Below are 26,629 nucleotides of genomic sequence, written 5' to 3' on the forward strand. Positions count from 1 at the left end.
TAAGCAGGAAGACATATTAGCAGGACCTTGTGGCACTAACTTGAAAAATTTGGCTATGAGGAAAAATCTAAACTTGAGAACACTGGAATTGTCATGTTAGATGTATGAAACTGAGGCTCAAGAGACTGAAAGGATGCTAGAGGCCTGGCCAAAAAAAACAGAGGACCAGAGGGTCAAGTTCAGGGATGCAGGTTGGAACAGATGCCTGCAAGAAGTATGTCAGAAATGACTGAGGAGGCACAGAGCTCAGGCCTGGAGCAGCAGGAGGATCTTGGGACCAGGGTAGAAATATGCAGCAAGGGTTGTAGAAAGCACTGGTAACTCAGTGTGAAAGCTGGCTTTATTCTGACAGCAATGCCACAAAAGTGTGGCATTCACAAAGCTGAAGCCACTACTGTTCCTTAGCGGTGTTTTCCAGTGCGATTGAAGCGCTTGTACAAGAACCGGATCCTCTTGTTGAGTTTGTGATAGTCCTCTACAAACATCCGATCACCCACCATCTGTTTCTTGCGGATGCACCTCTGCAACTCGTTCCCCCGCCAGCCTCGCAGCCAAGTAGGCCCCATGATGAGATTCTTCGGGTGGATCTGGAAGCCACCTGAGAACAGGAGAGCAGAGACAGATGAAACCAGACACTGGAGAAGGCTATTCCCAGGGCGGCCGGCCCATACCCTCCCTGCCCTGTCGCTGCTAGCAGAACCGCCAGCCTGCAGGTGAGTCCAGCTTCCCTCCCCTCCTGCCCCGGGGCCACGGCGCTGGGGAGGTGCGGAAAGGGTGTGTGTCTTACCCAGGACCCCCACGTTATCATATACTCCGAACAAGGCCCGCTTCTTCGTCCACCGATCTACCGGCTTGCGCTTGGGCGGCTCCTTGATGCGGATAGGCCGGGAGAGCCCTGCCAGGGGCGAGGACAGCGGCACGGGGAGGCCGGGCCGCGCGGGAGCCCAGCGTGCCCCTCTGCAGTCGCTAATGCCCCGCTCGGCGCGGGGCAGGGGAGCAGCACGGCCCAGCAGGGCCCGGCCCGTCGCTCGCAGCAGCAGTGTTGCCGCTGCCGCCGCCATGGGGATGGCCCCCGGTGCCCCGGAGAAGGGCCTGGACGGGAAGAGCGGCGCTGGAGCCGGGCCGCCTCTTCCGCCGGGGAGCGCTGGGGCGAGCGGGTGACGTAGCGCCAACGGTCGGGAGGGCAGGGGAGCCGGCGATTGGACGAGGGGCAGGCGCGCGGCGCAGCCGCCGGGCGCTGATAGGCCCGTGGCGGGAAGGGGCGGGGCGAGCGTGGTCCGCGCGCGCTGTTTCGAGCGCCCGGGGTCGTGCAGGGCTGTGGCGGCTATGGCGGCGGCCCCGGAATTCCATCTGCCCCTTGCTCCCGCCGATCTGCTGCGGGATGGCGGCCCCGGGCGCTATGTGGTGCAGGAGGTGCTGCCCCCCCGCGAGCTGCCGCCCGCTCTTACAGGTAAGGTGTCCCCACACCCCCTTCCCGCTTGGATCCGGTTCTGCCGCCGGCTCACAGCCATCCCCCCGCCTCTCTCCGTGTTTTGCCGCAGCTTTCCGGGCCGCCTTCCGTGCGCGGGGCGCGCTGGCCGTGCTGCAGCACTTCGACTGCGTGTACAGCGTGCTGCAGTGAGTACAGGGCAGGGACGGGGCGGAGGCGCGGGCGCTCTTTGCTCGCCGCCCTTACACCCTGGGTTTGTCCCGCAGCCACTTCGGAACCGTGGGTGTGGCTGTCAAGGAGGACGCTCTGGAGCTGATGGTGCACGGTGGGTACCCGCTATTTCTGGCCGACGCTGGACTAACGGAGAGGTTTTCCCTTGGCAGCTCAATGATGATATAAAGGCTAATGTGACTCGGCCAGCTGGGCTGCACCCTCAGCCCACTCCTGTCATACAGGTCTGTAATCTTGGTGGACGATGCTGAGCTGTGCATGTTCGCTGTAAGGGCAGACCGACAGAAAATCCTCTTGCCTACGGCCCTGGAAAATACATCTGTGGGATGTATCAGCTCAGAGTGAGTGTTTCTCTGAGCTGACAGAGGGCTGTGGGGATAGGACAAGACAGCATGCCCAAGGTCTGGATTGCAGGGGGCAGCCCATGTTACAGCTGGTGAGATGTGAGCACACATCTTTGGTAATCTGATGACTGCTGTAAGCCTCCCAAAGAGGATGGCTGAGAGACCTGGCAACGAGTGCTCATGACTTTCTGCTTCTCCTCAGTGGTGTCCCATCACTCTAATGAACTTCCTGCTATCTTGAGCGACTCTGGGCTGAGCCATGAAGACCGAACTGCTCACCTCAATGCTCTTAAGATGAACTGCTATTTGCTGACTGGTCTGATGGATGCCTTTGAAATGGAAACCTGCAAGAACAGTTGTTTGGAGGCAGATCCTGGTAGGAAGGTAGGTGAGGGAACTGGGACAAAGATGATAAAAGTCAGAATAAAATTTTGAGCTTGTTGAACTCTGTAGTATCTATCAGATTTTCTATCAGAGTTTATATAAACATGATGCCTGCAAGAGCAGTGCATAGTGTGGAGTACTGGTGCTTTTGTGAAACTGCCTGGAAAACAGCCAAAGGAACAATCATATGTCTAACATCAGCAGGGACTTGGATGCCCAGGCCTTTCTATTTAATTCTTCACTTTCTAGCTAGAACTTAGTGTGCCAGTATTTTATCAAGATTTCCTTTCTGTTGGTAGAGATGTGGCAGTGAATGAAGGTATAATCCTTAAACCACAGGAGGTACTGGTGCTGACCTGAGCTGAGAGAGAAGAATTGGGGAAAAAAAGCCCCCTGTGATCTCTTAATGCTGTCGAATTTGACAGACTTCTTATATTTTGAAGGTAGTGATGGGGTTTTGTCTCTTGTAAAGCTGCTGATATATCTCACTATTTTATCTCCTTTCTAGAACAGAAAGAACCACGCCAAAACTTCTGGATCCTTGTGGGAAGAGGAGAGGGAGCCACTTTTACGTCTGCTTACACAGCTGCTGCAGTTGGATCTCTGTCAGCTTTGGGCTGGTTTAGCAGTGGAAGAAGAGTTTGTCAGGTATGAGTTGGAGCAGGTATATTTGTGGAATGAATGACAGGTTCTGAGGGATAAAAGGTTAAATGATAGATCCACCAATGAGATGGTATTACAGTTCTCTGTGGGGTGCAGATCGTTGAGAAACTGAGGAAACAGCTCAAGGCAAAAGCCGTGTGTATAGAAACCACTTTCCTCAAGTAGGCCACAAAAAATTCAAATGTTTGCTGATTTTTAGAATCAAACAGAATTTCATGCAAGTTGTGATAGTCAGGTTTGCTGTCTGTCTTCTCTGGGTCTAGCTTAATGACAGGAAGCTGCTATCGTATCCTGGAGAATCCAAGTATTGGCCTTCAGAGGTACCGGCTCACACGGGAGGCTGTGACACATCTGCTTGCTGTAGCTCTGGTTCACTGTGACCACATGTTCAGTGAGTTCCTGCTCTTCTGCCTTCTTCATGTATCCATTCCCAGTTACTTTCCCTGACATCTTTCTTCCTTCTCACATGTGAAAGGTGCCACTCTGAAGATCACACAGATGCTGCAGCACTTTGAACATGTAGCCCCAGTGTTTGCACAGGCCGTGAGCCTCTGGGCTAAAGAGTATGGTCTGAAAAGTCTGGTGGGTGAGCTGCTAAGGTGAGAGAAATACCTGGAGGCTTGTCCTTCTATCCCTAGCAACTTGAGGCACCCCATTCCTTGTTTCATGTTTCTGTACAGGGAAATTGGACAGAAATGTACCCAGGATTTGGCTCGTGAGGCTTCTGGAGTCAAGGGTTATGCTACTTTTATAAGTGAACTGGCTGAACAGATTCCAGCTCTGGTGCTCTCCAACATGAGTGTTCTCCTGCCTCACTTGGATGGAGAGGTACGTTTCTGCAAAGTGACCTGCCCAGAAAAGGCAGATGGTAAAGATGCTGCTATCCAGTTTTTCTGTCTGGAAACAGAACCTCTTTCACAAAGCTCAAGTATCCAAAACCTTCTCTATTGGGATCGGTTCTGCCCTTACCTGAAGGATGCGAAGGAAACAGAAAACATGGTATTTCCTGTCTGGTTGTCACTGCCTGGTTGTCAGTATCAGATGGCAGAGAACAGGAGACTGCCTACTCATCTGAGGTCCCTGCTGTTGTCCCTTGTTCTTCAGCACTTACTGAGTTTGTCACTATGTTACCTTTTCTTTACCTGCTGTGTTTCTTATGTCAGTTCTTGGCTTCTATGATCTTACTTGGATAGCAGGGTTTAAATTGGAAGGGACCTTAACACCTTTGCCATGGCTAGGGACACCCTCCACTAGACTAGGTTGCTCAAAGCCCCATCCAACCTGGCTTTGAACAGTTCTAAGGATGGGGCATCCACAGCTTCTCTGGGCAACCTGTTCAAGTGTCTCACCACACTCTCAGTAAAGAATTTCTTTCTAATATCTAATCTAAACCTACCTTCACTTCACTTCTCTCTTGCTCTATCACTGAATGCCCTGGTTAAAAGTCTCTCTCCAGCTCTCTCATAGCCCCATTTAGGTACTGGAAGGTGCCTCCCCAGAGCCTTCTCTTCTACAGGCTGAAACAAGACCAGCTCTCAACCTGTCTTGCAGGCATAGCTATGTTCACCCAAGCTTAATACAATATCCATACTGAAAAAATTCACTTAGGAGCCTGGATTTGATGGCCCAAACTCCGGGCATATCAAATAATGTCTTTAGGTCTGAACCTAGTTTAATAACTCCTGTCTTGGCAGAGTTACATGATGCGAAATGCCATTCTGGCAGCTATGGCAGAAGTGCTGGTGCAGGTGCTGAATGGTGACCAGCTGGAGGAAGCTGCCCGTGGTACTCGGGACAAGTTCCTGGATATACTGCAGGCCCATGTGTGTGACGTCCATAGCTTTGTTCGCAGCCGTGTGATGCAGCTCTTCACTCACATTGTTCGGTGCAAGGCAAGTTTGCGCTGGGCAAATGGTTTTGCCTCAGTCATCTCTTCCCATCTTGTGTGTTCTGAGGGAGTTTCTGCCACCCTGCTTTTTGTTTGCAGAAATTGAAGTTTTAACAGAGGAAGGTGCTGTCTCTGTGTCCTGTAGTGTCTGCAGTTTCTTCCAAGAGACCAAAGATTCCAGGGGTGGGGAACTGTGGGGTGGAAATTAAGTCCTGCTATCTGTTACCAGAACAAACTAGAAGAAAAAACATACCATACAGCCTCTTTTCACACAGTGGTATGGGAGAACATCACAATTACCAGATACACTAAAACTCAACTCAGCAGGATCCTGGGTAACCTAAATCCTTGTTTTCAGTAGAGGCTGGACCAGAATATATCCAGAGGTCTTTTGAGCCCTAGGCTTTTTCCACAAATCTGTAATCTGTGCTTTTTAGTACATGAATATGTCTGCAGTAAACTATTCCCAAGTCTCTGAGCCTTCTTGATAACTTTATCTGTGCTCTTGTGTTCTAGGCCTTGCCTTTGACTCAGTTTCAGTCTGTGGTATCACTGGCTGTTGGACGGCTCAAAGACAAATCTGTCATAGTGGTTAAAAATGCCATCCAGCTCCTGGCTGCATTTTTGTCCAACAATCCTTTCTCCAGCAAGGTAATTGCAATTAATATGGTGGATATGTTATATGTCTGTTTGCAGGCTAAATATCTGCAGTGTGCTATAGCCAGGGCAGTAGCATTTCTGTGTCTTGTGGGAGAAACAATGTAGCCCTTGACTCTGCAGGTGGCCCCTTTCTGGTCTTCCCAGGTACAGATTTTGAGTTCTTGGGCTCATCCCTCTGTGAAATTCATAGCTATGCTGAAGGCCAGGAGGGATATGACTGAGATAAAAACCTGCAACAGTTTTGAGCCCACTGTGAAGTTTCTCTCTTTGGGATCAAAATTAGTTTTTTAGAATACTCTTCGTGGATCTGCAGCTCTTTGTGTTTAGCTGCACTTTATCCTGAGTTTCTGAGCCTTAGACTGACAATTTAGAGCACTTCTCATTCTGGATCAGGGCCAGTTATCCTATCTATGGGGATTGACAACTAAAGTAGGGAGTGGAAGAGAGAGAATTCTGGCAATTCAGGAAAAGGAGGATAACTAACATATTTCTTCTTTTCCTGACATCTTCAGCTAAGCTGTGCTGACTTGGATGAGCCACTGAAGAAAGAAGTGCAGAAACTGAAAGAAATGAGGGATCGTAGCAGACCCACAGCAGGTAATTTCCCTCCTCCTTCTCCTCTCCTTCTCCTCTCCTTCTCCTCTCCTTCTCCTCTCCTTCTCCTCTCCTTCTCCTCTCCTTCTCCTCTCCTTCTCCTCTCCTTCTCCTCTCCTTCTCCTCTCCTTCTCCTCTCCTTCTCCCCTCCTTCTCCCCTCCTTCTCCCCTCCTTCTCCCCTCCTTCTCCCCTCCTTCTCCCCTCCTTCTCCCCTCCTTCTCCCCTCCTTCTCCCCTCCTTCTCCCCTCCTTCTCCCCTCCTTCTCCCCTCCTTCTCCCCTCCTTCTCCTCTCCTTCTCCTCTCCTTCTCCTCTCCTTCTCCTCTCCTTCTCCTCTCCTTCTCCTCTCCTTCTCCTCTCCTTCTCCTCTCCTTCTCCTCTCCTTCTCCTCTCCTTCTCTTCTTTGCTGAGATGTGCTCCCAGGTTGTGAGAGCTTTTGTCTCAGATGGTGAGACCAGACAGCTGGGATTAAACTCACAACAGTTTTCCTTATGGTCTTGTTATAACAGGATCATATAAATATCCATGACTAAATCAACAGCCCTTGTAGCTATATATTCTATTTTCAGGGCAAGAACTGAAAATGTCTATGAACACCCTTCCGGGTTTCTCTTCTCTACCACTCAAGGACTGTTTGAGTCAGGATTTTGGTCAGATAGTATTTAAACTTGATTTGTCGGCAGCACCAAAGTCCAAGGCTAAAGAAATTATGGTTCTCTTACCTGTCTTTTTTTTTCTACCTTCAGTGGTTTATTTTTTTTTAATCAGAGTTTTCGTCTTATTCTCACTGCAGTCTGGGTGGGATGAGCAGTGGGAATAGCGCCTGCCTGGGGAGGGTGTAGGGGAAGTAGAAGTTCCAGATGAGTTTTTCCTTCCCATTAAAGATGTCACCTGAGTCTGTGTTGTTCATTCCCTCTGATTTTTAAATAGCTCCAGTAGTTGCCCCACAGGAAGAGTGGGAAGCGATGCTTCCAGAAGTTAGGGCTGCCACACAGCAGCTCTTTAAGCCACTGCAGGAAGGGGAAGAGAACGTGCTGGAAGTCGAAGAAACAGTGGAGAGGACAGTGGAGCAAATCACTGGGCTGTTGAAGAAGCTGAATTACAAGTAAGAAGGCTTCGCAGTTTGACAGTGTTTATCCCAAGGGGTGATTTCCAGTAATATTACTCTGTAGGAAGGGATTGACATGGGCACTCAGCACAAGATGCTGGTAGGAGCTGCTTTCTCAGGTGTTCAGGGCAAAGTTGGATGTTTTCCCTTATGTTCTGCTCTGATGTGTTGCTGATACTCTCTTGGGCAATGTCATTGTCCAGGAGCGCAGCCCGCCTTACACAGGCAGCCCTGTGTCGCTTCCAGGGAGAGGAACCTTTCATTAGCCCTGGGGAGGAAAATGAGGAGGCAACAATCCTGGGTGTTCTGAAGAGACTTTACACAGGTAACTATATCCCTCTGTCTGTCCCCTAAGTCCAGATAATGCCAGAGCCAGACTAAAACCCTCTGGAATGCTCTGTCCCTCCTTCTGACCTGTGGGGCTCAGTCTGTGTGTATTTGACAGCTCCCAGAGCTGCAGCATCTCTCATTGTTTGTTCATCTAGTACCTAGCTGGATCATATTGATCTCAATTTCTGGTTGCAACAGTTCCTGGTCCCAGTAAAAGTGTATTTCTGGTGCTTTAATTCACGTAATATCTGAGGGGAGTGAAGCAAGTGTTGCCACTCCCACCCTTCTGCCCTGTATGAATTTGTCAGGAGTTCTGCCTCCTGAACAGGTGACGGCACATAATGCTTACCCTTAGCAGCCTTGACCAAGTATATGGTTCAAGCAAAGTCTTGGTTATCTGAGGCCTGAACCTCTGGGTGTATTTTCAAGACTTTACATACTTTATGTTTGGTGTTTGTTTCAGCATAAGGTTGCTTAGCCAATCACATTGAGCATATTTCTGTTGGAAGTCTATTGTCTAAAAATCTTAACTTTGTGAACTCTCTGCACTTCCACAAACTTTGCTAGGGAGTAGTAGTGTTTGCCTTTTTACTTGTTCCCTTTTTGGGCCCTCATCTATCTTTGGGGAATTATCAAATTCAGAATAACTCCATCAGCATTTTAATGGAGTTTATCCCAAATGGACCATGCCTTTACACCAGGTTAGCATGTCTCTGAAGCATCACACTGTAGTATGGGAACTTGCTCCATAGCATGCTGAGATTTTGTAGGTAGGTCTGATGGCAGAATTTGGATTTTTGTATCCTGGCTCTCGGAAGGTGTCCCTGTGGGATGGGAAGAGGAGGGTTAAAATGCACTGAACCATACCTGTTTCTCTTGTATCTTCAGTACTGCTCACAAACAAGTGTGCTATGTAGGTTCATGCCCAGGTGAGAACAGTGAGGATCCTCCACATGACAACAGCAGTGATGAGATTGAAGAAGTTGTGCAGGAAGAGCAGCCTCAAACAGAGCTGGTCAAACAGGAGATGTTGGTGCAGTACCTGCAAGATGCTTACAACTTCTCGGTGAAAATCACAGAAGCTCTGAACCTGATCAGCAAGATGATGTATGAAAACTCTGTCTCTGGTATGTCAAATAACTATGGGGCCCTTCTTTTCCCATTCAGCGTAAGAGAAGATGCTGGAGTGGTAGAGCTCCAGGAGAAGGAGAAAAGATTGAAGGAGCAGATGTCATAGACACTTCCAAGATATTGGAAAAGCAATCTAAATGAGTGTAATGAAGGGATTGAATAGGGTATGAACAGGCTTTTTAGGAATCCATTTTTTTAAATATCAAGGTTGAAAAAGTTTATTTTAATATATATAAAACTTGTTTTTAAAAACATACAAAATAAAATGTATTTGAACTTTTTGAAATTAAACAAAACAGTCAGGTGACCAAAGTGAGTTCACTTGTGGAAACTACCCTGCCTCCTGTGGGGAGGGATGAATTTTCATCTCAGCTGAGGTTCTCCCAGAGTAAGCCTGGCCAGTAAAGCTGGGTTTGGTTACGTACTCAGTGCTCTGACACAGCTCCAGCTGTTATGCTGGCCACGAGAGGGGAACTAAGCAGCTGGTCTCATCTAACTCACCTTTCCTCAAACTTTATTCTTTAGTTAATCATGAACCTGATCAACAGGTTCTGTGGCCTGGTCTTCTTCAGTGCTGTAGAGAAAGGTGGTGATCAGAAGGCTTTGAGTTAATTCAGCTGTTCATATTTAATATTAAAACTAATGCAATCACTTAGACTTTTTTGTAGTGTTTATCAGAAATTGGCATTTTCAAGGGATGAGGGGCACAACTCTCTCTTCCATCCTCTCCAGCATATCCACTTGCACAGATCTGGGGTATGGATGGGTGTGGGTGCTGCAGTGCCCCAGATTTCATGCAAACACGTTTGAGGCTTCATCTGTGTTGAGGGCTCATGTTAACTGCAATAAGCATGTGGGCTTCCCCACAAGGTTTAGTGTCATTAGCTATTTGCACACATGAAAATGAACTCCTGGGTTCAGTGTCTTTACACTAAACCTTTGAAACTCAGGGCCAAGAAATTACAGTAATTTCACAACTATAAGGCGGCATTTTGACTAAAATTTTGATCGAAACCCAGAATTCACCTTATAATCTGGTGTACCTTATATATCAACAAAGTTCAGAAATTTGCCAACCTGGAAGCGCGAGCCGCGGCAGCCACAGGAGCCGAGCCATGCGCCGAGCCCAGCTGCGAGAGCCGTACCAGCCGGTGCTGGGGGCAGGCAGGAGTACTGGGGCCTGCGGCATGGGGAGGGCGCCTGGGGCTGTGTTGAAAGGCCACGGTGATTCGTGAAAAATGTTTGCAAATTGAGCACCTGCCAGTAAACCCGCGATCGTGTGATTCTGTTACTAATTCGTTACTTTGTTGCGTGTGGATCCTCGCTGCAAAAAAAAAGTGCACCTTATAATCCGGTGCACCTTATAGTTGTGAAATTACTGTACTTGTACTTAAGCACCTGGGGTTTGATTGTGGGGGTGTTTTTTAATGGATGCACAAATTTTAATAACTTTTCATCTCCCTGTTGTCCTGTGCTGTAGTATAAGGAAGGCAAATTCAGTATCTGAACAACGAAGGTGTTTTGAGATATTGTCTCCATTTGGAGAGCGTATGCTGCTGTGTAAGGGACTGGTGCTAAGGGATGTGTGTGCTCAGATTTAGCCTTTTTTAATTAAAGATTTAATACTTGAAGATTTAAATTTTTGTTCTGTTGCAAATTTATGCATTGTGGTGTGACTGGGGGCAGGGAAAGCACACCAGCTCACTCGGTGTGTAAGGATTGATACTGGTAAAAGCTCTTACTTAACCAGAGATCAGATTCTATGAATTGTTAGTTGTACGGCTTCTCTGATTGTTGATGTCTTGTGATGCTGTCTAACTTAATGGGGCTTTTTTTGTCTTATGAGAAGACTGGGCAGTCTATTTCAGGAGTAGTCAAGCTGAAACCAAACATGGTATTCCTTACCCTATTTGTATATCAAATAACTTAGTTCCTCTAGTTATATCATTGCACTGGGGCTTATATTCAGCTGTCTGCTGTGATGAGAAATGTTTTTTTCCCAAAGTTACTGTTTCCCAGAAGAGAATTTTCTTCTTTCTCAAAGATAGTGTCTGTGCTCTTTCCCTAACTGTACCACATTTGATTTAGCTGTAATATTGTTAATTTGTGTTTTTTTCTGGGATATCTGCATCTTTGTTCTAGTGATCCCATTCTGACTCAAGCCCTCTGCAGACTGTAGTATTGATCTCTAGATGCTTGTAGAGATTGTAGAGATTGCTGTAGATCTCTAGATGCTTGTAGAGATTGCTGTGAGACCAGTACTCCTATGAATTTGTTTTAAAGGCCTGTCTAATGGGAGCTGGGAAAGAACTGCACCATCATAACTGTTCTCTCTGCAGTGGTGCAGGAAGCCATTGAGTTCTTCGTGACAGTCTCACAGTTTGGTGTGCCCGAGGCACTGCTTGGAGTCCGCAGGATGCTGCCCCTCATATGGTCAAAGGAGCCTGGAATTAAGGAGGCTGTGCTGAATGCCTACAGGCAGCTCTATCTGAGCCTCAGCGAGGATTCAGAGAGGTATGGATCTTCCTAATCAGATAATTTTTTTTCCTTTCCCTCCCCCCATTCCCTTTCTGCTGTTGGGGATGGGGTATGGACAGGAAGAGAACCGAGAGTTGCCATACTTCATGCTGAGCTGAAACGTAAGGTTATTACCTGGCTAACCCAGTCTTCCTGAAGCACCTACTGCTGAGCTTCTGTTCTTGGTTTGTCATAGAGCTCATGTGTAGGAAATTAGTCAGCAAAACTCTGTGAGACCTTGCGAAGCAGATGTTGAGAATTACTTGGTTAAACTGTTGTCAGGCACTAATATTTATTGTTCTCATAAATTTCACGTTTCATACAAAGCATTGCCTAAATAGTCTGGGTAGAGTGCCTATCTGATAGGTAACAGAAGTGTTAATTATGAATGTTTCTCTTGCCAGCAGGGTTCTTGACTGGCAACAATGAATTTCAGTGCGTTAGGAGTCAACTGTTGATATAGAGTCATCCCATGTCCAGGAGTCTTATATACTTCATTCTCTGTGACCAAAGTTGTTAGCCAATGTCAGTTGTCCCATATTGAGTTTTTTATAACTGTAGTTCTTCATCCTACTGGGATACTAAGAGGAACAGTGTGGTCTGAAGTTGAAACTGTATTTCTGTTACCAAAGTTCAGGTTTTTTCCTGACAAATCATACATGCTGTGGCCTTGATCACATGTAGGCATTCTGCTTCTGATGTACACAACACATTCCCCATTTCTTTAACCTTCACACTATACAAGCTTAGTTCTTATTTGGGTGCTTTCACGTGTGTTTCTGCTTGTATTTCAGTCAGACCAATCTTAAATCTTTTTCTAACAATTTCTACATGTCTTAGATGGGAGGATGTTAAAGGGTTTTTGTTGCTTATCCTTCTTGAGGAATTGGTGGTGGGAGCTGGCTACCACTTGCAAGTTTGTTTCTTCCATACTAGAGAGGAGCTGTATCTCCTCTCTGCATGGCACTGCCCTTTTTTTTTGGTGCTTACCCACTTGTAAGTCGGGTTGGATACTTGTGCAATAAGGTAAGTGTGATCCCTGGTGAGACGCGTCATAACTCACCCTCATTTGTACCATCAGGGCAATAAAGAGCGCCTGTTGATTCTTATTCCTTTCTGATAATATTGCCTGGAGACAGCACTTCTACAGTCTGTGCTCTGTTCTCATTTGTTCATAGAGAGATTTTCAGTTTCTAGGGAATGGTACTTTGACTTATGGTTGAGAATAAACTGGGAAGTGGCTGCTTAGTGCCTCTGATTGGATCTTTGAGCAGCAGAAGGAGCACCAGTGCACAAGGCAATGGACTTTTAAGCCCACATCATAGTAATTGGCACTTGAGTTGAGTGACTTTGAGAACTCAAGCTTGTTGTGGGAGTTTTCCTGATCCTGTGGATCATCTCTGTTATCCAACAGATGTTTTCAGCACTTTCAGTAGGGCAGTAACTGTGACAGTTGCTTTTTCTTTACCTTTTAATATTTTATTGTTATTTTTCTCCTTTGAAAGGGCCAAGGCACAGGCCCTGGTGCATTCTCTCTCTCTCATCATGGTGGATGCGTCACTGGGAACGATACAGTGCTTAGAGGAAATAGTGAGTATTTGCTTTGCCTGGGTTAGGATTGTTTATGTGTTTTATTAAAATGGTAGTTACTGCAGATTAAATCTTTACTTTGAAGTTCATTCTCCTTTGCCTTTCTCTAATTTTTTCATTGCATTCCTTTTGCAGATCTCAGAGTTTGTGCAGAAAGATGAAATAAAGCCTGCTGTGACCCAGCTGCTTTGGGAGCGATTCACGGAAAAATCCCCATGCTCATGGCTCGAACGCCGCGCTGCTGTGATGCTGCTGGGGATGATGGCACGGTGAGCCTAGGGCCAGGTCAAAGCCTGTGAGTGGAAGGATGTACAGGGAGTCAATTTTTATTGAAGAACTGTGGGTTTGCATCAGCTGACTCTTTGGCTCTAGCTTCAAAAATAGTAACCCTATCATGGGGTAATGAAGCCTGGAACTGAACATAGTTGTGCTGGATCCCTGAATGATTATGATGAGATTATATTCCTTGTGTAAATGCCCATCCTTTCTCAGAGTTTACAGTGTCACAACTCTGCAGCTTTGTCTGTGTTTGGATAGGAACAGTGAGAAGCTGCTGAGTAGAGATGTCTGGAGCCTTCAGCATGAAGAAAAATTAATCTGTTTCAGTTTCTGGGAGCAGAAAAAATGTATCTGCACTAAAAGGTTTTCATTTCTTCAGTTTCACAGCCCAGTAACCCTTTGGCATTCAACTTACCTGCTCTTCTTGCTGTTCTTAATTCAGTCCTTCATTAGTCAGAAACAGGCCTGCATACTGATGATCCTAAAGTTCTTTCACAGGCAGAAGGGAGAGTGAGTGAGTATGGATTTGGGATTGGCTTTTTTTTTGGTAACGTTGGTTTGGTTTGGTTTGTTCCCCGTGGCACAAGCTCTGAGCTCCTGGACTCTCCTACTTCCCAACATTTTTGTTTTTCTTACTCCTGTAAGTTTTGGTCCTTTCTGATAGGAAAGAGGAGTTAAGAATCATCTTTCTTTACAAAGAGACTGTGCCTGCTGTTGATCACTTTGGAGAAACTCATGTCCTAGTGGAGAATGGATTACACTGGCTTCTGTGGAATATTGCTTGCTGCTCCTTTAGCTGTATCTTGAGTCATTTGGATGGGTTTTATTTTTTCCCCTCTTATTCAAACCACTCCCTTCCACAAAGCACCAAGAGTATTTCTCTTGGTTATTCATACTTCTGTAAACTTTCAGCAGCACCTCATGTGATATCCCCATCCCTTCCATTCCACAGAGGAAAGCCAGAGATCATAGGTAGCAACCTGGACATCTTGGTGACAATGGGGCTGTCTGAGAAGGCATGTGAAGATTATAGGCTACCTCAAGAAGTATGCAATGCTATTTCCAAGCTTGCCAGTAACCCCAAGGTAAGGGTCTGGGTTTCTTCTTTAGGTCATCAGGAAACAAAGAAAGGGGAAAAAAATTTATATGGAAGAGAGAGGTAATTAAATTTTTACAGATTTTGAAATTAAGTAGGTTGAGACCATTCAGCAGCACTGTCTGGAAAGCTTAGCACACATCAGTGAATATGTAATAAAAGAATTTTCATTAGGCAACAGGCTGAATTCAATTAGTAAAGAGTTCAGTGCACAAGCAAATATGTTTTCCTTTCAATTCTCTTCTTCAAATTCCCAGTTCTAAACTGATTTGTGTTTTCTCAACCATGAAGCCCTTTCCTTTACTGATATTTTCTGGTGGTGTGATTCTTTTGCCTTCCCTATTAATTGATATTCAGGAGTTGTCAGCTGTACAGCAGAATATAAAACATGAAAGGTTTTCAAACCTGTCCATGTTGTACTTAGAACAACATGATGGTTGATGGCTTCTTTCCCTGGGAAACAATTTATACTATTTTTTTTCATGCACTTGAAACAAAATCTGCTTTTTTGACTCAGTCATTTGGGGCATTTTGGTTCAGGAGTTCTATCACAAAAGCAGTCCTCCTTCACAGAACAACATCATTCTGTGACAGCCCCTTCCACTGGGGATGTTGCTATGCAAACTTAATGAGTTAACATGTATCACAACATTCTTAAATGTTTTAAAGATGGCCATAACTCAATTTTTGGTTGATTTAAGTCTGCAGTTCAGCTTGTATGTGAAAAGGGACTGAACTTAAAAAATTTGACTGACTGACTGGCAGCAGCTCTTCTCCCTCAGCCCATCCTCCCAACCAGAAATTCAGTACAGGGGACAGGATTGTAGTGAATTAGGAGTTCTTGTTTCAAGCTACTGAAAGCTGGTAAATCCTCAAGTAGATTCTGTTTTGTTCAAGTGTGTATTTATCAAGCACACACAGGTGTGCTGGGACACCTCAGGTATTGTCATACTTAGTTTAGTAGTTCTCTAGGTTATCTTACTCCCAACCTAAAAGGTGGTGTGACTGATACAGAATGTATGCAACAACTTAAGTGTGAGGTGGTCTTGGATCCAGACCTATCCTGTGTTGTTTGCACTGATGGTGTTTTGCTTTTAAACAAACTCAAATGGTTCTGGAGTACCCCAAGGAAAGTTGACTTACTGTTGTTGACTCTTAAGATGCTCCAAAGGTTTTGCTCTTCATTCATTGCAGAGAGTGAGTAAATAATATTAGATTGGAAATTAATCCTTTTGACATTTCAAAAGAGTTATTTTAATTTAAGGTATGATGGTGGAACTGTCTGGGTTGGCCTGGGATCATCATTTGGCCAAGCTTTAAATCTACCCAGTGTAGTCACCATGCTGTCACAAGTGACAGTAATGCCCCTGCTGCATGTTTAGCTGCAGAGCAGTACTAGATGTCCCTGGCATGGGTTTGATTAACATTGTGCACACAGAAAGGTTAAGTACTGGGAAGGGCATGGAGGGATCTCATATGCTGCACCCCTGGGAGTAACTCACCTGTTGTCTCTGCAGCCAGCACTGGACAAGAACAGTGCCCCTTTTCGACTGCCACAGAACCACATGCTCTTTGGTTGCCTGAGTGAGACTGTGAGTAAAGGTGAGCCCAGGTCGGCAGGGGGCTTGGAGGAGATGGGGTTGGGCTGCAAGATGGTCTGTGTTATTGGTATGTGTGGGTACATTGCTCCCTCTTCGCATCAGGCTTTGCCCAGCCAAGCAGTCACTGGATTCCCTTCATGGAGGCAGCTGTAACACTCATCTACCAGCTGGCAGAAGGGGCAGAGGAGATCTGTGCTGACATCCTGCATGTGTGCAGTCAGCAAGCTCTGGAGAAGGTGCAGGAGGCTGATGAGCAGAAAGCTGGTGAGGAATAAAGCTGATGAAGGAAACTTGTATCTATGGTTTCCAGTGCTGCTTTGGATGGCCTTGAGTAACTGCAGGAGAACAGAGCTGAGGGGCTGGTGGAAGTGGTGGCATGGGAAGGTGTGAGTGCTGTGAAGGAATCTGTGGACTGGTGATGGGTTATACAGTGAAACTTGGCACTAACTAATGTGGAAGCTGTCTAGATCAACACTGAATGTTGGTAATTTTTCTCCTTTAGATGCAGGGGATTCTCCACACAGAGTCTCTGATGGTGCTGGCAGTCTCCCCACATTCCTGCTGCTGCACCTGGTATCCCTTGTGGGACAGGTGGCATTACAGCAGGTAGCATATTTGGAAGTGTCTGTGAGTGCAGAGCTACGCAGACGCCGCATCCTCAAAGAGGAGAAGACCAAGAAGCAATCTGACACCAGCACAAAGAAGCAGAGACCCCAGGTGAGAACCAAGGGTTTTTTCCTATGGGCAGTTCTTCTAGGGTCCCAGCTACATCAGACTTCTGGAGAATGCAGTTCTGAGGTTGCATGAAGCACAGGGCAATGTGTGCTTCAGGAATAGAAACAGACACATATTGGCCAGGATTGACAGGGAGAGATGAGGTCCTTGAATGACCCTATTTACTGGAACTCCCACACTGGTCTTGAGTTTTGAAGGGGCAGAGGGGAGGGAGTGAAGGATGATGTCCTGGCCGTGTTTATCCTCCTGCTTCAGGTAAACATTCCACTTTCACTCATCACCTTCTTTCTTACCAGTACAATCTTTTGCAACTGATGCAGTAGTGGTGAAGAACATCCATTTGTGCCCTGAGTTCTGGAAAAAGGCTTCCTAGAACCCCAGTCCAGAAGATTTGAGAGTGCTATCCTCTTTTAGGTAGTAATTATGAAGTTTTAACAGTAGTCTTTCTAATGTGATTTGGATCCTACAAATGTCCTGTTTGGTTAGGTCTACCTTGGAATGTTTTCTGGAGTGTAATGAGGCTGACTTCTCTGGGTGAGAATAAAGAAAAATGTGTCCAGACTCTATTAGATGCTTATAATGCTAAGTCTACAGAGAACTTTGTAGTTCATTTCCTCATCCACCTGCTTATCAGTGTCACTACCATTTTCTATACAGCAGGAGGTTATTATGAGATTTTCAAAAAGGTAGCAGTTGTACAGAGATTTGGTCCCCATTGCAAAGCCCATGTCTCCCTTCTTCTCTTGTGTTGCTTTTTATTTGCTATAAGGTTTCCCAAAATCTTGCTCACAAAACCAGCAATTCAAAGGCTGCTTTGAGTTTCTTGCTTTTAGTATTTGAATGTCCCTTAATTTATCCAGGACTCACACACTGATGCTGGATGTCTCCTAGGTCTGTTTTATCTTTAGTAGTGTTAGTAGTTTAGGCTTTCTTTATATTCTGGGCTCCTCATTAGAAGAGAGATATGGAGCTCCTGGAGAAGGTCCAGTGGAGGGCAACAAAGATGATTAAGGAACTGGAGTATCTCTCTTAAAAGTAAAGGCTGAGGGAGCTGGGCCTCTTATAAACCTCCAGACTGAAAGGGGACCTCATCATTGTCTGTAAATATTTGAAGAAGTGGTGCCAAGAGAATGGAACCAGATTGCTCTTGTTAGTGCCAAGCACTAGGACATGAGGCAGTGGGCAGAAAATAATGCACAGGAAGATCCACCTGAATATGACTATGAACTTCTTTACTCTGAGGGTGACCAAGCACTAGAACAGGTTGCCCAGAGAGGTTGTAGAGTCTCCCTCACTTGAGATACTCAAGAACCATCTGGACACAATCCTGTGCAATGTGGAAGGTTTCCAGGAAGACAGGAAGACCCTGCTGGAGCGGGAAGGCTGGACCTGATGACCCACTGTGGTCCCTTCCAACATAACTGTGATCCTGTGATTGGTGTTCCGTAGTATGTAGACTGGCAAATCCTGGACTACACTTCACAGCTTCATTCAGTTCTTGGGGGAAAGTGGGTTACACTCTGTGTCAGTCTGTTCTCCACTCTAGTTGTGCAACTGGTAGCATGCACATACCTCACACCTCAGAGAAGAGAACCTTGTTAAGAAAGAGGTTATTGTTGCCTGACATCTTTCTTACAGTCTCCTCTCTGCACAGAGCACAGGGAACGAGACCACTATGGAAGAGGAGCTGGGCCTTGTGGGGGCCACGGCTGATGACACCGAGGCCGAGCTTATCCGCAGTATTTGTGAGACAGAACTCCTAGATGGTAAGTGTGCCTGCCACCGAGGAATACTGGCTGTCTGCCTGTGTGAAAGAGCAGGTACAGTGGGTAACAGGTCCTGAAGGAGGAAGGCTGTTTTCTTTGGAAGAAAGCACTGTCATTTTCCATGGTGTCAGTTTCTATGTAGGCTGTTTGTTTCTTGGCTCTGCCTTTCTGGAGTTGGTTGTTCAGTGGGGAAAGTGAATCAACCAGTAACTGTAGTTTGCAGCAGGTCTGGAATAAATGGAGCAATTGTTCTTAAAGCAGAATGCACAAACAGTGCTGTCATGCTCACTGTCTTTATCCCCACTCTCTAGGGAAGCACCTGTTGTCTGCCTTTGTTCCACTGGTGCTGAAGATCTGCAACAACCCTGGACTCTACAGCGACTCGGCGCTGTCAGCTGCAGCAGCCCTCACTCTTGGCAAACTCTGCATGATCAGGTACTGCTGAGCCATGCCAGAGTTCTTTTCCCAGCCTTCCTAGTACTAAAGCAAATGTTGCAATTCCATTTCCAAGGAAAGAACAAACACAGAAGAGTGTTCACAGATCCCTTTTTTTAAATTTGTTTTTTAATTGTTTTGTTTAATTGTTTATTTTCCCTGCTCTCTGAGAGACAGAATTTTGCTATCTATCTCTTCTTTCCTGTACCCTGTCTTGTTAGCTCTGAGTTCTGTGACTCCCACTTGCGTCTGCTGTTCACGGTGATGGAGAAGTCCACCCTGCCTGATGTGAGATCCAATCTCATTATTGCAGCAGGAGATCTAGCCATCCGCTTCCCCAACCTGGTGGAGCCTTGGACATCACATCTCTATGCCAGGTAATGTTACACTCATTGTTGGGAGAGGACATGTGATGAAAACCCTGTGGAAGAGTGACAGTTGGAAGTGTCACCTGTAGAAGGGCCTCCAGAAGGTGAGAATGACTCAAGAAAGCAAAGTTGAAGATGCTGGTGTGGGGAGACCAGAGCTTTGGGCTGTCATGAATACCAGTAACTCAGAGACAGTCCCTTGCTGCTTTCTGCAGTAACTGTTTGTTCCTGTCAGGTTGCGAGACCCCTGCCCAAGTGTGAGGCAGACAGCTGGGCTGGTGATGACTCACCTTATCCTCAAAGACATGGTAAAAGTGAAGGGGCAAGTGAGTGAAATGGCAACTCTGCTCACAGACCCAGAGAAGGCAATTGTGGAAGTGGCTCAGAACTTCTTCGGTGAACTCGCCAACAAGGCAAGTGGATGCTCAGGGACCTTATTTCACAAGAGCAGGAAAGGAAGCTGGATCATTTACATGAGTCCTGGAGAAGATGTTTTAATGGTATAGAGCCATTGGTCTGTCTCTCTGTGGACTAAACAAGGGTAGTTAAAAGAAATTTTGCAATACAAGTTTTGCTTCATCCCTGCCTAATGTTGCTGAACTTGACCTCATCCATTCACACTGGAAGGCAGGCTCCAAACCACTGCCTTTTGCTTTCTTATGTATGCCCAGCCCAGGGTTAGGAACAGTTTTCTGTAGGCCTTACACCAGAGTTCCCTGACCTTATGGCTCAGGCAATGCACCTTCTCTGAAACCTTTCCAAGTTGTTCTTGGCTGTGGGACACTAAGATATTTAAATTGTAGCAGTTTCTGCCCCGGCAAGTAAGAACAGTAGCAGCATTACCCCCAGTACACTGTTCATTCCATGTGCAGCCTCACACGGGCCCTTTAGAGCTTGAGATTTACTGCCTGACAGGCTGGAGTGACACTGGGGCTTTTCTGTCTTGGTTTGCTTTGTTAAAACAGAGATGGCCACCTGACTGCACTGACTTCCTGTCTCTGCACCGTGTATGACAAAGCTGTGTAAAAGCAGTGGGAAGGATAATATGGATTGGACCTTTTCAGGCAAGATAGGAGACAGTTCCATGAACTGAAGGGCTATTTGCTTTATCAGGAAGCTTTTTTTGTTGGGTTGTGACAAGGTCGGAAGGCAAAGAAACTGCATCCAAGTCTGCCAAAGAACAGAGATGGGGTACAGTGTTTAGCTTGTTGGTTGGCTGAGTTTTTTCCCCCCAGCCAAATAGTCCTGGATAGGTTTGGCTGGCTGTGTACAGCTTGTTTCAAAAAGCTGACACTTTCAGTCAGTAGGTTTGGGATGAGAGAAAAGAGGTCGTTTTAAGTGGGCAGCTTATTTGGCTTGACTCAAATTATCCTTTATAATTCTATATCTCATGTAGAAACTTGCGTTTTGCACAGGGTAACGCTGTCTATAACCTGCTTCCAGACATCATCAGTCATCTCTCGGATGCTAACAGTGGCATAGAGGAGGAATCCTTCCACACTGTTATGAGGTATTCTGAGGTTAAATAAATCTGTTATTGCCAGGACTGTGTTTATGCAAAGGGGATGCCATATCAAGGGAAGAAAAACTACACTGACAAGTACAAAATGCTTTTTCAGTTGTTCTCTTTGATCTGACTTTTCCAGTCTGTACTGGAAATGGAGTCATGCTGAGGGCAATTGATTTTAAAGCCACTGTTAGGGGTGAGGAGAGACTCTGCAAAGAGTAACCACTAACTCAAAATTACAGTAATTTCACAAGTATAAGGCGCACTGGAGTATAAGGCACACTTTTCTTTTGCAGTGAGGATCCGCGCACAACAAAGTAACAAATTAGTAACGGAATTGCGCAACCACGGGGTTTACTTGGCTCAACTTGGGGCTGGGCAGGCTCGGCCCTGCTCAGGGCTGCCGCCGGGGCTGGGCAGCCCCGCTCGGTGCTCCCACTCAGGGCGGGGCGGCCCCCGCTCGGCACTCCCGATCGTGGCCGGGCGGGCTTGGCTCAGCGCTGCTGCCGGGGCCGGATGGGCTCAGCTCGGTACTGCTGCTCGGGGCCAGGCGGCCCCAGCCCCGCTCCTGCTCAGGGCCGGGCTGGCTCAGCTTAGCGTTGGCGCTCCCACTCGGGGACGGGCGGGCTCGGCTTGGTGCTCCCACTCGGGGCCAGGCAGGCTCGTCTTGACGCTCCCACTCGGGGCCGGGCGGCCCCCGCCCAGCGCTCTTGCTCAGGGCTGGGCGGGCTTGCACTTCCGGGTTGGCAAATTTCCGAACTTTGTCCATATATAAGGTGCTCCAGGGTAGAAGGCGCACTTCCGGGTTTGGACCAATATTTTAGTCAAAAGGGTGCACCTTATATATGTGAAATTACTGTACTTTCCCTCTAGAAAAGAAAAGTAGTTGGTTTTACACATGGGAACGTGGATATTAGGAAAACAACAGTTTTTAAAGACTTCTGCCTTTGTCTTTTTGGTAGCTACTGGAGTTTTGTAAGCAGTTTAATAAAGCTGCAGTTACAGTAACAGGTTTGGGTCTGGGGTAGCTTTCTGGTGGTTTCTTTCGTGTGGGGTTTTTGTTGTTTGTTTGGGTTTTTTTGTTTGGTTTGGTTTGGTTTTTTTGGGTTTTTTGAGGTGGTTGTTGTTGTTTTGTTTGTTTTCAGTTTTTTTCAAGAAAGCCTGACTGGGGTACAGAGATATTGGAATATTTCAATCTGAGGTTATTGGTTGCTCATAGACAGCATTAATAATGTATTTATTGGTAAAGTACAGGCATTTTCCTCTCATTTCTGAAACTTAACCACATGAGGGTTTCTCTGAGTAATTTGAATCCCTATGGATTATAAAGGGAGGTGTTAGACAAAAGTATTGCTGTTGCTGAAGAAAAAAACAATAAGACCTCCTGTGATTTTTCAACTGCTTTTTTTGTCTATGAGAATCCAATGCATTTAGGAAGAGGAATGGGATTTTTGGATAGAAAGGAATTGCAAGACACAGAAAGGTCCATTAGTGAGGGTGTAATTGAGACTAAAATTAATTTATGGTGACAAAAGTGTATGGATATTTTGCTTCAGCTTTAATCATGGAGGGTGATGTGAAATACTGGGAATTATAGTTTGTGGTTCCTGACAGCACATGTAGAAGTGGAAGTTAATGTCTGAAGTGAAGCAAACCATCACAGGGAGACAAGAGTAGCATGTAGAAAAATTCCAAATAATTTTGGCATTTTCAGTACTGTTTTTAATAAATATCAAACTGGAGGTATTACCACAGACATACAGTAAGTGTAGCAATTGCATTGAAGTGTGATTGGTGGGGTTAAGACAGATGTAAGATGGACTTTTGACTTCCAGCAACGTACAGGGAGGGAACTGGAGGTGTCTGGCAAATAAGAGAAGAGGTAGTATTGATTTAACAATGTAGACAGGTATCAAATTAACATAAGAAAAATTAATTTTTAAGACCTGATCATCAGTTAACGCACCACATATCCTTTGAACAGGAAAAGAAGTTAAAGTAGTTAAAGATGAATTGATGCAAAGTGAGGACTTGAAAATGCTGTCTCTGCTATGTATCTTAGAAAAGCAGCTTGATAAGGTGGTTGTAGACATAAAAAAGACTGAAAAAGGAAGTGCTTTAGAACAATTATATCAAGGCTGGTGGCAACCTGAATGAACTAAAGTTAAGAAATGTTGGTACAAGAAAAGAGAGAGCAGCAGAACCTTCTTAATAAATAGAAGTTATTCAGTGATTTCTAAGAGGACATAGTGCGAAATGCACAAGGACTTAACTGTGCTAAAGTCCAGGTGTCTCTATTCCTCAAGAAGCTAAGGAAAAGTGGAATAGGTTAGTATTTAAGTTCTGTTAGGCTCTGTTCCCATTTTAGTGTGAAGTAGTGCTCACTTTTGCATTGATCCAAATGCAACAACATAATTTCAGCAAATTTGTAGTGAAAAAGTCGCAAGCGTGGTTTTGAGGGGGGAAAATACTGCATGTCACAGTGCTCCACTCAAGGTTTGCTTGCCAGACAAACTAGTCAGTCAGTGCAACTTGTGAAGTGAGGAGATTATCTGGAGGTGCTGCATGCTCTTAAAACTGGATGGAAGAAGCAGAAAAGTCAGCACTGCTGCCTTTTCAGCACCCCTCCTACCTAAAATGAGGATTCCTCTGTGGGCTCTAATCTTTTGCACTTTTTTTTCACCTTGCAGACATCTGTTCGCATATATTACAAAAGACAAACAAACAGAGAGCTTGGTGGAGAAACTTTGTCAGAGATTCCGGACTGCCAGGTGGGTTGTAGTCTTAATTTTCCTGCCAAGTGCTTCTGCTTCTCAGGATTTTTCAGAAGAAATGAGCTTGTATGTGGTGCTTGTAAAAGCTTCCCATTATATTCTTCATGTAGCAAAGTGACAAATGCATCACAACTTGGTTTAGATCCCCCTTTTTTTATAACTACCTTCTCCTAAAAATACATGAATACTCATAAATGAAAGTTTCTGGTTTTATTATGCAGTGACTAACCCCTTCTTCCTTCATTTTTTAAGGAAAAAGTTTTGACAGTGTAAATCTGCATTATAGCTGAGCAAGGAGACATCCCAACATGTGGATTTTACATACCTTTGTGATCCTTCTCCATGGACTAGTTCCCTGCAGGGAAATTAGTGTGTTCAGCTGAAAAGTTGGGATCTCTCTAGCAGTTCTGTCTGCGGTGATCTCAGCTATCAAGCTGATATAGGCCTGTTTTTGTTCTGTGTGCATGGGCTGCTCAGTCCCAGGTCTATGCCTGGGACTCTGTTTTGGTTTTTTATTATTATTTTACCTAAGGGCTTGTGCCACCAAAAACTTTGGCTTTTGCTCTGCTCCATCTCCAAGATCTGCATGCCTTGCTTGTGCATTGCTGATTACAGAGTCTAGAATGCAGGACCCATGCTGTGAATCTGGTATATAATTTTGCTTTCTGGGTTTGGAATTTTTTTTGCTGCTTTTCTCCTGCTCCCCAAGCTGTACCTTTACTGATCCAGGCATACACTTTTTATTTCCTTCCAATAATAATAATAATAATATAAATTTATCTTCTTCCTTGTCATATCTTCATTTTAACTTCCACTGGACTTGGTGTACCCTGCTTTCCTCCATTCCTGTGGTTTTCCTTCTCCATTGTTGTGGCTTTGCCCTTGAGATTTAAGCTGTCTGCTTATCTTTGCCATTTGTGCATGGGCATATGACCTGCTCAGCTGCCTCAGGGAGTTGCATATTTCCCAAAATATTTGGATGTTGTTTCTTGAGCAAGAATGGACAGTGGTCCCTCTCTCCAAAGTTGCCTCCCAGGAGCACTGGTGAACTCTTCACACCACATTTGTAAATAACCATCTGTGTGTAAGTTGTGTCTGGCCTTTAGTAGAATGTCCTGATATTTCTGTACCACAAAGGTGATCAACTTGGTGCACACTAGTGGTATGCTAGAGCAAGACTCTCACTCCAGGCTAAAACAAGAGCTTATCAGAAAAGATTTTGCAGCCACCATCACCCTCCTCAGCCTTTCTGGGGTTCTAAACATACCAACTTGCCAGGTGTCATTCAGACTGTAAAGGTGAAAACACCTGGATGCTGCAGCTTTGTTCTCCATCTATCTGGGTTTGAGCAGAGCATCTCGAGACAGCATGTGCTGGACAGACTTGAGGCCCTCAATTTGTGTATATTAAAAATAGGGGCTTTGGCCTTGCTTTTTCCCCTCCCATTCTATCACAGTGAACTACATTAGGGATGTTAGTTTGTGATTTTGTTTTTCTTTCCCTTTGGTTTTATTCCAGTAACTTTTGCTGGAATTTGAATGCAGTCCTTCTCTGACACAGCATTTGTTATTTGTTGACTTCATAATTTAATGAATATGACCTTCTTTATTTAACAAACCAGGAAAGGGAGAGAGAACATCAAATACACCTTCTGCTTGACATCATCTCAAACATGCAAAAATGAACAGCAATGGGGGGTGTTGTAATGTGGTTGAAAAAAGGCCCTTCAAGAGGAGTCCTGACCTCACTGAGTCTTTTCCTCCAGTCAGCAATAACTTTTGACACTTTCCAAACAAGTGACTGTGTTCTTCACAAGTGACTGTGTTCTTCAGCAGTGGAACCTTCATGTTTTTCCGACAGGCACTAAGTCAGTGTCATGGAATACAGTGGTGGTTATGTGTGGTATGGTACAACACCCTGTCACTGACCGGTAACAGAACAACCTGAGTCTTATGTTCTGCCAAGCAGAAGCACCTGCAGAAAATGCTGCTAGTTCTGGGTGAGCTGTGCTCATCCGCACACACCCCTTTTTGTAGGAACTAATGGTCCTCTCTGTCTTTCCCAGGACTGAGCGTCAATATCGGGATCTGTCCCACTGCCTTGCTCTGCTTCCAGTCTCAGATCGGGGCCTTCATAAGCTGCAGGACAACTATGACTGTTTTGCAGACAAGCTCCAAGATCCAGCTGTCTACAGTTGTTTCCAAACTGTGCTGACTCGATTCCGCAGAGCAGGCATCAAACCTGAGACTAAAGTAAGGGTGTGGGACAAGGGTCCAGGCCAGAAAAACAATTGCTTTTTTTGCTTTTTACATACAGTGACTGGAAAGCCCTGCAGTTTTTTATTTCAAGCAGACTATTCCTTACCCCTAACAATGTATCAATTTATTTATTTAGCCTGATGGCAGTTCTGCTATGGATGTAATACTTCTTTCCCCTCACCTTGTTTTTTTTTTTCCCCTCCACTGCTGTTTTATGTCTCCATCAGGTTCTAGCTGAAGAGCTGGAGCAGAAACTGTCTGCCTCCCGTAACCGAGGACTGGATTCGACAGAGACATGCCACAATAGTACTCAGACTCCAATGCCAATGCCAGCCAAGCGGAAGGCAGTAAGAAGTATGTTCCTTTTTATGAGATTCCAGCCTTCCCCTGATCCTGCAGTCCAGCAGAAACACGTAAGGACTTTTCCTCACCCTTACAGACAGAAGGGAATTTTTTTCCCTTTTTCTTGACAGGTTCACGCCACCAGCCCCTGAGCCCAGCCAACACAGATGACGATTTTATCACACCTTCATCCCGTACCCTCCGAAATCATAAACGTGCCCAAAAGCACCCTCCACGCAAAAAAGCCATCATTACCTTCTCCAGCGACGAGGAAAACAACTCTGAGGATGGTAAGGCACTGCACATATGTGCTCAGAGAGGGCAAGGACTACAGATTTGGCCCAACAGGGATGTCCCTTTGGTCATGGGCTTCAGACCACTGTAGAGGTTGCCTGTAGATTTCTCTGCTCAAGGCTATGGAGTGCTCATTATTGACACGTTTTACTTTCTTTAGAGCTATCAGCAGAATTAAGAGAGGAAGAAACTCCCACCAAAACAACTCCCATCACCAGATCTTCAGCCCGACGGCTGCGCTGAGGGAACCATCTGCCACTGTCTTTAACTAAAAATAAAACTGCTTTTATGCAACAGTCGCCTTTT

The 26,629-nt window shown here is 45.6% G+C and overlaps 2 protein-coding genes and 1 non-coding gene across 8 annotated transcripts; 2 read left to right on the top strand and 1 right to left on the bottom strand.

The window, feature by feature from the left end:
• Positions 1-322: 322 nt before the first annotated feature.
• MRPL51 (mitochondrial ribosomal protein L51) lies at positions 323-1,140 on the bottom strand. Its single transcript, XM_033053118.2, has 2 exons — positions 788-1,140; positions 323-598 (listed from the first exon to the last, which is right to left on the bottom strand). Exons 1-2 carry the CDS (start codon positions 1,059-1,061, stop codon positions 402-404), a joined length of 471 nt encoding a protein of 156 aa, XP_032909009.1. The 5' UTR covers positions 1,062-1,140; the 3' UTR covers positions 323-401.
• On the top strand, positions 607-26,622 carry NCAPD2 (non-SMC condensin I complex subunit D2). Of its 6 annotated transcripts, XM_033053101.2 has the most exons (32): positions 607-713; positions 1,314-1,450; positions 1,542-1,617; positions 1,696-1,754; positions 2,207-2,388; positions 2,897-3,036; positions 3,315-3,442; positions 3,527-3,650; positions 3,732-3,879; positions 4,746-4,943; positions 5,456-5,590; positions 6,112-6,196; positions 7,123-7,297; positions 7,504-7,625; positions 8,548-8,757; positions 11,101-11,275; positions 12,784-12,868; positions 13,004-13,137; positions 14,100-14,232; positions 15,761-15,845; positions 15,947-16,108; positions 16,347-16,561; positions 18,234-18,345; positions 18,657-18,780; positions 19,002-19,157; positions 19,384-19,561; positions 20,564-20,658; positions 23,346-23,426; positions 25,495-25,681; positions 25,915-26,041; positions 26,161-26,319; positions 26,484-26,622. In XM_033053101.2, the coding sequence occupies exons 2-32, from the start codon at positions 1,327-1,329 to the stop codon at positions 26,564-26,566; spliced, it is 4,197 nt and encodes a 1,398-aa protein (XP_032908992.1). In that variant the 5' UTR covers positions 607-713; positions 1,314-1,326; the 3' UTR covers positions 26,567-26,622. The 6 variants fall into 6 exon arrangements, with proteins under 6 accessions (XP_032908992.1, XP_032908994.1, XP_032908998.1 ...); XM_033053103.2 differs by lacking the exon at positions 1,314-1,450; XM_033053107.2 differs by lacking the exons at positions 1,314-1,450; positions 1,542-1,617; positions 1,696-1,754.
• LOC116993255 lies at positions 1,812-2,134 on the top strand. The gene has a single exon (XR_004417245.1). It is a non-coding gene; the product is annotated as a small nucleolar RNA U85 (small nucleolar RNA).
• Positions 26,623-26,629: the final 7 nt, after the last annotated feature.

This window comes from Catharus ustulatus, chromosome 2 (assembly GCF_009819885.2).
Source record: "Catharus ustulatus isolate bCatUst1 chromosome 2, bCatUst1.pri.v2, whole genome shotgun sequence".
NCBI lineage: Eukaryota > Metazoa > Chordata > Aves > Passeriformes > Turdidae > Catharus > Catharus ustulatus.